Genomic DNA, 10563 nt, shown 5'->3' on the forward strand with positions numbered 1-10563 from the left:
TCCAGACGTGGTGCATCCTTCACCAAGGCCTGCGGCTTCCACTGTCAGGGCCCTAGAGGCCAGCAAGCCACTCAGCTGCAGGAGGCGCTGTGGGATCTCAGGACGGGGCTGAGAACCGCGGCCACTGCCCACAGGCCACTTGACAGAGGAGGAGGACAAGGAGAGTTCCTCCATGCACGACAGAGGTTCCAGACCCTACAGGCAGGTACTGTCCCATCCCCATTTTACAGAAGGAAGCTGAGACTCGGCAAGTCAGTGATGGACCCCATCTGCAGGGTTAGTCCAGCAGGCACCCCCTGTCCTAAGGGTGCCTGTTACAAACCCTGGCGAAGACCCGGGTCCTGCCTGGCTTTGCGCTTCAATGCTGGATGACCTGGGCAGGTCTCTTCCCCTCCTGGAGCCTCGGCTACACAACTCAGCCCTTCCCCGCTCTGGGGGGCAGCGAGACCCCCGCAGGGCCACAGCCGCAGGGTGGTGTGGGCACCCCGCTCTGGGCGGCCCCCTGTGTGCTCCTCTGGTCTCCACGGGGTCACGTCCTCCTACGTCCGCCTACAATGCCTGGAGGTTGTCTGCCTGGAGCCGGAAACCTTGTTTTCCAGGTTTTCTAAGTTGGCCCTTGAGTGAAAGAACACCTCACCGGGCTGGGATGAAAACCATCCTGGCAGGGAGGCCCTAACCTTCCTGCTCCTGTCCCCCTGTCCCCCCAACACATTCCTGATTACCCCTAAACTCCAGAGACACCCCCTTCCCCCTGGAGCACCTCTTCCCATCAGAGCCCTGCTTCTCTCCACACACTGCAGCCCCTAGAGAGGGTAGCTGTGCGGCATTTAGGGTGGGAATTACTTCAAAGCCCATGGGGTGTCAGGGCAGGGGCGCCCCAGCTGAGAGTGGACAGGCCTGGAGGCACCGGGGCACTCAGCCCGGGGTAGGTCACGGCCCCTAGGCCCAGCATCCCCGCCTTGCACGCACCGGGGATGTCACACACTCAGGCTCCAGCCCAGCCCCACCCCACCCATGCAGGCACTTGGGGGAGGCACACATGTGCACATGCAGGGTCATGAACACACAGGGGCACACACATATGCAGAGGGACACGCATGCACACACACGAGAACACACGCACAGGGACCCACGCATAAGCACAGGGACACACACACACACACACGCACACACTGGCCCCCAGCCCCCAGGATGCCGCTTTTTCATTATCTTACATGTCGCTTCTGCAATAAAATTCTTTAATTAAAACATGAATATTTAAAGCAACCCTTGAGAGAAATGGCCCCATCTCACCAGAGGCAGAAAAACGCACAGAGACTCTGAAGGGGGCGGGAGCAGGTGGGCTGTGCAGAGGGGCGGCCGGCCGGGGGCAGGGAGTGGTGCTCTGGCCCGAGGAAGGCTGGCCAGTTGGACGCGTGGCATGGCCATGCGGCGTTTGGACAGGCCGGGCGGGGGCAGGGCTGAAAGTGGGCCACAGGCTGGCCTGGGCCGCCTGCTCGCTCTGGGCGTTGCATGGCCCCCTCGAGCCGGGACAGAGGACACGCCTGACCCAGCCTCCACTGCTCGGTGTGGGGGCGTGGCTCCGGGGCACAGGCTCCGCAGCACGATACGGGGTCCAGCTCAGCTGTGTGTCTTCTGAATGACTGCTAGATCTCTCTGGTCCGTGGGCCAGCTCACCCCTACACACACACACACACACACACACACACACACACACACACACACAGACCCTCTCAGCTGCGCTCTTGCGGGAGACGCCCCAGGTGGCCAAGAGCTGCTCTGCTCCGGGTCTCCCCGTTTCAAACTGTGTGAGCCTACCCGCGGCCTGGACACCTCTGTGCCTCCATCCACTCAACACGCATTCATCCAAGGCCTGCTGCCGCCAGGGGCTGGGCCATCACGGGGCTTCATCAGCGAGCAGGCCCAACTCCCCTGCCCCGTGCTGGGGGCATCCTGGCAGGGACAGAGTAAGGACACGGGACATTCTCTGGTGTTCACGGGCGATTCCGTGTGGGAAGAGAGGGAGAGAGCGTGAGGGGACAGTGGGCCTGGGGCTGCCGCCACGTGCCATCCGGGCAGCCCCTGAGGGAGGGGCACGTGGGGAGAGTGTTCCAGGCCAGGGAGCACCCCAGCCAGAGGCCCCGGGCCGGGAGGCGGTCCTCGCTGGGAGCCACCTGGGCGTCTGGGAAGAGGGAGCTGGTTAAGATGCTGCGGCCACTGCTGACCCCACGTTTACTCCCAAGGTCTCAGAAGCATCAGGGCCTTCTGAGTCCAGGGCATGGGCACGGGGTCCGTGCTGCCCCTGGGTGGGGGTGACCACCTCCTGTTCCCACCGCCCGGCCCCTCAGAGTCGAGCTCCTCATTTCCCGGTGGCAGCCCCAGCCCGCATGCCCTCCAAACGGTCTTCCATGGGGCAGCCAGCCCTGCCCCAGAGCCTTGACTTGAGTTTTGTCAACACTTGCACAGGGCCAGCCTACACACACACACACACAAGCAGTGAATTCGAGTACATACCAGTGCACACGTGTACATGCTCACACACACACAAGCACAAACACAACGCCCACAGATACCTGATGCGCTGTACACCGGCATGCACACATATACATGCCAGCCACGCACACATGCAAACACTCACATGTCCATGTGTGAATGTGTGCACACACACACACTGGAAGCGCCTGTGTGAGCACACACGTACACGTCCTACACACGCGCGCACACACACACGTACACATGGATGCATGAACACACATGTGTTTGCATAACACACTGAACACACATGCTTACATAACACTGCGCATATGCTCACATAACACACTACACACATGTACACATGTATGGGTGCAAGCATGTACACACGTGTGTGCACACACACACACCTGCCCACCTCCCTCTCAGAATCTCTGCTCGAGTCAGGAGTCCCCACATAGCCCTCCTCCCCCTCTAATCTGTCTCTGCCTGCCAAGCCCTCCAGATCCCCTACCTAATAATAAACATAGATATTGACATTTCATCACTGATGTTGCTTTTGCTTAGAAACACTTTCACCCCAGTTCTCATTCTTCATGACAACCAAGGAAAGATGATGTTTTACTCTCTCCATTTTAAAGACACGGAGCCTGAGGGGATTGGCCAAGGGACACAGCAAGTGCAGGGCAGGCTGGGATTAACTTGAACCTGACCCCATGGTCCCTCTCAAATGACATTCCCGCTGGATGGCCTATGGGCCTCTCATAGTCGGGTCCCACTCTGAACTCTGGATCTTCCTCCCCGCCACTTCCCCACCTCAGCTGAGGTCCTCACGCCCGGCCAGACACCTGGGCATGGTCCAGCGATCAATCTCCTTCCTCCACGCCCACATCCTTGGCATCAGCAAGTCCATCAGCTGCACACCCCATCCCCCAGATGCTCCCCCTTCCTCCTGGCCAGGCCAGCATCAGCTCCCTCCCGGATTTGTGCTCTGAGCCAGTCGCCACACTGACAGCCCCAGCCCTGTGCCCCTTCTGCTTAAAGCCCCCATGGCCCTTCAGTTCTCAAGAGAAGAGGCAAACCCCGTCCAGGGGACCTGGCCACCTTTGCACCCAAATGCACACCTGGGCCTGCTCCCTCCAGCACCAACGTTGAGCCCTGCAAGCTCGCTGCTCATCACAGCAGCCCTGTCTCCTTGACCTTGTCCTGCAAGCCCCGTGTGGCTCCAGATAGACCAGGTTATCTCCCTGGCACGGTCACTGCCCCGGGATGCTGGCAGAGGCCAGCTCTTGTGCTGTGGCCTCCAGTGTGGGCCAAGCTCCAGGGCCATCAGGCCTGAGGGGACTGGACAGTCCCTCAAAGCAGTCAACACCTTGCCGGTGAGGACACTGAGGTTCAGGGGGCAGGTAACCACTGGGGAGCGGCTGAGCGATGCGTGCGGCCAGGCCACCACCCCGCCTGGCCCTCCTGCAACCACCGGCCTCCCAAACCAGCCACCGCCCCCTCTCTGCTCCGTTCTCCTCCTCCCCACCCAGAGGACCACTCCCACCACCACGCTGCGGGGGCTGCCCGTGCCAAGGTCACAGCGCCGAAGATCCAGCCCGAAGATCAGCCCTGCACCCCAAAGCTGGGGACCCTGACCCAACTGATGGAAGGCGGGATTTTCCCGACAGCTTCCTGGACGCCGCGCCCCCACCCCCCGGGGGCTCTGCCTGCCCCCTCCCTCTCCTCCTCTCCAGCTATGCTCCCTGCTTCACGGAGGTTTCTACTCTGGGCTCCACGGCCCAGGGGCCGTGGATGAATAGGGCCGTGTTCCAGGAGAGCGGGTGCCCTTTGAAACCCCCATGGAGTTGCTCTTACACCTTGAAAGACATTTTTCTGAGGAGTCCATCAGTCTCACTGGCTTAGGAGAGGCCAGAGCCATGGACACGCCACCTGGCCCCACGGGGACCCGCACGCACGCACGCCCAGCCCAGCCTGGCTCCCGAGTGCCTGGCACACTGGTGTCTCCACCGGCACAGATGGTGACGAGCTGTCCCGTCACCCTCGCCCTGGGGTCCCACGGGGGGCAACCCTCCATGCGTATGCAGGGTCTCCCTCATGCCCCGCCCCCGTGGCGCTCCGCTCCGCATCCCGCCCCCTGATGGTACCACCCCTGCCCTGTGCTGCTGCCTGTCTCACCAAGGACCCCGAGCTGCTAAGAAGCTGGGACTGGTCGAGCACACGCCCACCTCACCTCTGCCCTGCCCTGACTCTGACCCCCACAGGGCTCACCTGCACTTCTCCCAGAATTCCAAACACTGTCCCCCAGGACCAAGTGACCCCTGACTTCCAGATGACTGGCAGCACCCCCCAAGGCCCCGCCCCCTGCACCGTCTCACGCGCGGACGCCTTGCTGCTCACTCACCTGGAGTGCCGGCCCCACCCCGGTCCTGGGTCAGGCTGGTGAGGCAGTTCTCAGGGCCACCAGCCACGCCATCCCTCAGGCAGACGTCCCCACGGGGGGCCAGGGAGCCGGAGGCAGGGTCGCCGGTGTCCCCGCCCAGGCAGGCGCAGGGGGTCTGCATGATGCCGCACGGGTGTGAGCTGCGGCTGCCGGCCAGACAGGCATCCAGCCAGCGGCATAGCATCTGGCAGGCGGCCCGGCTGGGGTTGCGGTTGCCCACCACCAAATACTCCACGGAGAAGTCGTCGCTGGGCCCGGAGGGCCCGTCTCGGGGCCCCAGGGTGTTGTCCTGGGGCGGCCGCAGGCGCTGCATCTGCAGAAACTGCTTGCTGGCCTGCAGGAAGGCCAGGGGCGCTGAGGGGTCGCAGAGCCGCAGCACCTCGTCGAAGCTCTCCACGCCCAGGTAGGTGCGTGTGGACTCCAGGAAGGAGTCGAACTGGTAGGTGCGGACGCGGGCGGGGCTGCTGCAGGTGGGCGCCTTGGCTACCTTCATGTACAGCGTATAGCGGCGCGGGTCCGGGTTGCGCAGGGTCCAGGAGCAGCGCGAGGCGTTGGCCGGGAACACCGCGGCCGCCGAGAAGTAGCCGAAGAACTTGCCCTGCACCAGCGTGGTGCAGGGCTCGGCCCCAGGCCCCGCGGCCGTGCCTGCAGCCGTGCCCGCCTGGCGCCCCAGCAGCAGCAGCAGCAGTGGCCCAAGAATCCAGAGGGCACCCGGGGCGGCGGCCTGGCCCCTCATCCTAGCTCGCGGGGCCGCCGGGGTTCCGCGGGCTGGGCAGGCAGGCGCGGGCCAGGCCTGGACATGCCAGGGTCCGGCGGCGAGCGGGGCTGGGCTGGGCTGGGGGGCCGGGGCTCTGGGCAGGGGGGCAGAGGCGGCTTCCGGGCACCGGGGGAGCAGTGGCGGCTCCTATGGTCCAGCAGCCTGGCACCCGCCTGTGGCCTCAAGCAGCAGCTGGAAGAGAAACAGCAGAGGGCAGGGTTGAGCCCCTGGGGAGGGCACACTGAGGGCAGTGCCAATCCTGGGCTCCGAGCCTCCAGCGCGGGCCCTGGCCCCGCGCTCAGGCACCTGCTCTGCCCACCTGCCGTGTGTCCACCTGCAGGGGCAGAGAGCCAGGGGCGGTCACTTCCTCCCCAAGCAAGCCTGGGTGGGCAGCGGCGGGCAGCCCCGGCCAGGACCGCCGGCCCAGGGGCCTTGGCTGTGCCCGTCTGGCTGGGCAGCCTGGAGAGGCTCCGGGGGCTCCGGGCCTGCCCACTGGCCCCATCACAGCCACGGGGGCCTCAGGGCCTCTCAGACCACACCCCTCCCCCGCACCTTTCAGGGAGGGATCTGCAAACAACCCAGCCAGAGGAGAAGCAGGGCGGAGGGCAGAGGACAGAGGTCGCGCCCAGCCTCCTGCAGCCCCGTCTCTCTGAGCCTTGCCCGGGCTGGTGCGGAGTCCCCACGTCTGCAGGAGTGACTGGCTCTGTGGTGGACGAGGGTGGGGTCCGACCCGGTCTAGCTTTGACCGTCATCCACCCGCCCTGTGCCTGGCACATACCGCCCAGCCTCCTGCCTGCGTTCCTGCCAGGGAACCGCCCTCTCCCGCTCCCTGGAGTCACCTGCAGCCCCCGGGGACCAGGCCTTGGCCCATGCTGACCCCTGCCTGCCCCCAGTCAGGCGGGCGCTGTCCTCCTCCATGTCACATGAGGAAACCGAGGCTCAGATGGGGTCAGTGAGGGGGCAAGGGTACCCACACTTGAACCCCCAGGCTGCCCCCAAACTCCTGGCCCTGGGGTCCCCTGCCCTGTGGAGGAGTGGGCCTGGCCGTGTGCCACCCACTCACCGCTGGGGGGTGGGGGCGGGACACCTCAGGTCAGTGGGGACGCAGCAGAGCCTGGGCTCAGAGGCCAGCACCGCCCCTCCTGACCGCCTGCACCTGGACCCTGGAAAGCTCCTTTTGCCTGCAAACCTCACCTCCCCAAAGCCCCTGCTGGGGGTCGCTCCCCATGGCAGCTGGGTGGATGGGCGCGGGAGGAGCCGCAGCAGACCCTCGAGCCCCCTGGCCCGGGGCGGCCCCTCCGCTCTGCTGAGTGCGCGTACACCGGCCGCCTGTCCACAGGGACGTGCCGCTTCGTGCTGCCGGGCCTAGTTGGTGGGCTGCACAAGGTCGGCCACCGCTCTGCAGTCCGCTCCTGGTGCCCTTTCCTACAGGCCGTGCAGGCAGGGCAGGGTGGCCGGGCCTGGGCCGCCCCCTCAGGCTGTGTGGATGCAGCCACGCCCCTAACCTCCCGGCCTCAGTTTCCCCATCTGTACAGTGGGGCTGCAGCCTCACTCTCCCAGAATAAAGGAAGCACTGGACCCGCGGATTTACCCAGAGATGGGGCAGGAGGGGACCTCAGTGGGGAGGGAAGGGAGGGGCTCCAGATCACCAGGGACGGCCCTTGGGGGCTCTTTAGTGGCAAACACTGGGGAGGGAACTTGCAAACTCTTTATGCCGACCCTCTGGGCAGAACTGGGCAGAACTTGCCCTTGGCCCCTGCCTCCAGGAAGCCCCTGGTCCTGCCACACCTCCAGGCCATCCTGGGCCAGCCATGGGCGCAGCACCACAGAGCCCCGTAGCCCATGTTTGGGGCTTGAGGCTGGGGCCAGGGTGCCACGGCCAATCCCAGAGCGGGGAGGTTGCCTGCAGGGTGGCTGTGGGATTTGAGACCTCACCTGGGCCCCCACTCCAGCGGCAGCACCCCCTCCCTTGGCCCTAGGCTGGGAACTAACGCGGCCGCCAGCCCCCCAGCTGGGGTCCCAGCCCTGGGACAGACCCGCTCTGATGCCCGGGAGAGTCCCTGGTGGATGTCGGCAGAGCCCCGCGGAGACCATCATCATAGTCTGGTGCCTCCTCCAATAGCTCCCCGATCCCACCACTCAACAGCCAGCTCAGCCTGTCCCATCCCCCTGGACCCAGGGTCGAGGCCACCCCAAAACCGCACGCCTGTCCCTAGAGGGGCCTGCCTGGGCTCTGCCCTCCCTCCCCCTGCCCCATCCCTGCTCCTGGTAGCCCACTCCCAGCCCTCCCGTCTGAAAAGTGGATGCAGCCTGGAGCAGATGCTCGGCCTGCAGCTCTAGGGGTGAGGGGCTGGCAGGCACAGCTGCCTGCCCCTCCTCGTGGCCTCACAGGCCTGTACGGGGCGTCAGCCTGGCCCCGCGTGGCGGGATGCAAGGGAGGACCTCCTCTGCCAGACTCTCTGTGTCCACAACCTGGAGGACCTCTGTGCAGAGGGGCGTGTGGGGGCCACAGAGGAGCCACCTGGGTGAGGGCCTGCGGGTGCTGGATGCCTGAGCCAGGGTTGGGCCCGGGCCTGCGGGACAAAGCCCCTGCCCCCTGAGAGGCCAGGCACTGACCCGGGTCAGGCAGACCGCCCTAACCCTGCCTGTCCAGGGGCCCGTGGGAGCCGGCCGGCCCTCATCCAGACTGGCTCACTCGGCTCCAGTCAGCGTGTCCAGGGAGCGAGGCCACCCCTGTGCCCTGTACAGCGGGCAAGAGGAGCAGTGAGGGTCACAAACAGGGCAGGGCCCTGTTCAGAACTGCCCCCCAGAAGCGTGGCAACATGAGAAGCCAGCCAGGGGGCAGGAAGCAAGTGGGGCAGGTGCTGGGGCCACAGGAGGGAGCGGGCCTGGGCCCAGCGGGCAGGGGAGGAGGGCGCCCTCTGGCCTGCACACTGGGGGTGTGGGAGGTGCCAAAGGGGGCGGGTCAGGGTGCCCCCAAGACTGAGGCTCCGGTGTGAGTCTTCAAGAGGCTCCTGGGGGGCTAGAAGATGGCCTGGTAGAGCCCCCCGTGGGGTTTTCACACAGGATTCCACAGCAGGGGTTGCTGGGGCCACCAGAGGGCCAGGCGTCCTCCAGAACTCGAGGGCTCCATGCCCTGGGCCTTGGGGATGGCTCTGCTGGCCAGAAGGTGATCCCAGCTCTGAGCCCGAGCCTCAGAGTGGCCTGGCCCGGCCTCTTTTGGCTGGACTCGGGGCAGAGCTGGGCAGGAGGCCCAGGCCGCCAGCATGGACGGCCCCTGAGCCCACCAGTGGCCACTCACCTACCTGCCCAGACCCCACCCTCTGCCCCGCCCCCGACAGGCCCACATGTGCTTTCCAACAGCGGGGGTCCCCCGGCCCCTGTTAACTGCCTGCCTGAGATGATCTAACAAGGCCTTGGATAAACGGCTCAGAGGCTGCTCAGGCCAGGGCACACCAGTGTCAGGGTGGAGGCCGACCAGTCAAACCCATCCCAGGCTGGAAGATCACAGCTGAGAGGGGGTGGGGCCCGCGAGGGAGCCCTTGACCCCCCAGCACTCTGGGCTAGTGTCCCCAAGGGGCGATGCCAGGCAGGGTCCTGGGATCAATGGGGGGCAGCCCCTGATCTTCACTGGGGGGTTCCTCTGATGGGGTGGGGGTGCAGGCACAGAGAGATGGGAAGAGATGGGCGGGGGGTGGTCAGAGGACAGACAGGGCCTCAGAGATGACCAAACCCCCAGCTTGAGCAAGTGGGCGATGGGCGGTGGGGACCCTCGCTGAGCTGGGGAAACAGATGCGTGCGAGTATCTGTGTGTGCATGTGTGTGTTCTGTGTGCACACACATGTGTCTGCAAGGCGTCTGCACACGTGGGCACCTGTAGCACGCTTGCACGAGGCTGACGGCAGGAGGAGGGCTCAGTGTGTGTTATGGGATGTGCGGGTCAGTGACCGGGGAGGGGCCAGCCTAGAGGGGGAGCCCTGAGGAGCCCAGGGCAGGGCCTTGGAGGAAGGCTGGGCCAGGGAGGGTGACTCCACACCCCTCCATGCAGGTGACTGCGCGGTAGCTCATCTGAGCCGGCCCGTGCTCCCTGCCCTCAGCCACACCCAGAGACCGGGCCTCCCCTGGGGGTCAGACTCCACAAGCCCACGGACCAAAGGTGAGGGTGGAAGAGGCACCTGGCCTCCGGGCCGGGCTCCAGCGTGGTCACCGGTCCCTCCTCTCAGAAGTCCTCACGGGTGGCTGTTTGCCTGAGGCTGCAGGCCTCTGTCTGGTCCGTGGGTTCACGTATCCCGACCGGGGTCACTGCGGCGTCCAGCGTGCACTGCCCGTCCTGGGTTCCAGTGATCGATGGGCACCGGAGCCCCCTCAGATCCCTGCCTCCCCAGCCTGCCTGCAGCCAGGAAGCCCACCAAGCGCTGGGCCCCAGCGCTTTGGCCAGCCTCTGCCCCAAGCCTACCGCATGGCCTCTCGGAGCCTGTAGGGCAGCCTCTGGTGAGGGATGGGGGATCCCAGAGAGCCAGCCATGCCAGATGAGGAAGGAGAAGCTGGAGTCACGGTGATGAGAGAGGGCTGACCGCACCCCAGGCCGGGTCTCGGGTCTCAGGGGACCCCCGCGAGGCAGGAACAGTGTCAGCCCTACGTCACAGCTGGGGGGGTCACCAATTCGCTGAGGAGTGCCCCACCCACCTCCCACCCTGTCTCAGATGCATCCGTGCCCAGGTGGTCTGTCCAGCCCCCACCCACAATCAGAAGCTGGGGGTGCCCCAGGTTCCCTGCCCACAGGGGCATCGGCTCTGTGCCAGCCCGCCGGGATCCGGGATTCTCCAGCCGCACCTCCATCCCTGGGCCCCCCGCTCCCCTCCCGGCCCAACACACAGGCCCGACCCGG

The 10563-nt window shown here is 65.7% G+C and overlaps 1 protein-coding gene across 9 annotated transcripts in view; it reads right to left on the bottom strand.

Moving 5' to 3' along the window:
- The window catches only part of ADGRB1 (adhesion G protein-coupled receptor B1), a 75393-nt gene that overhangs the window by 56946 nt on the left and 7884 nt on the right, over positions 1 to 10563 (bottom strand). For all 9 annotated transcript variants that reach the window (XM_043880282.1, XM_043880285.1, XM_043880281.1 and 6 more), the window contains exon 2: positions 4880 to 5867. In XM_043880282.1, coding sequence (XP_043736217.1) covers positions 4880 to 5654 — 775 coding nt within the window. In that variant the 5' untranslated portion in view covers positions 5655 to 5867. The remainder of the gene's footprint in view (positions 1 to 4879; positions 5868 to 10563) is intronic.

The sequence above is a fragment of the Cervus elaphus genome, chromosome 21 (assembly GCF_910594005.1).
Source record: "Cervus elaphus chromosome 21, mCerEla1.1, whole genome shotgun sequence".
NCBI lineage: Eukaryota > Metazoa > Chordata > Mammalia > Artiodactyla > Cervidae > Cervus > Cervus elaphus.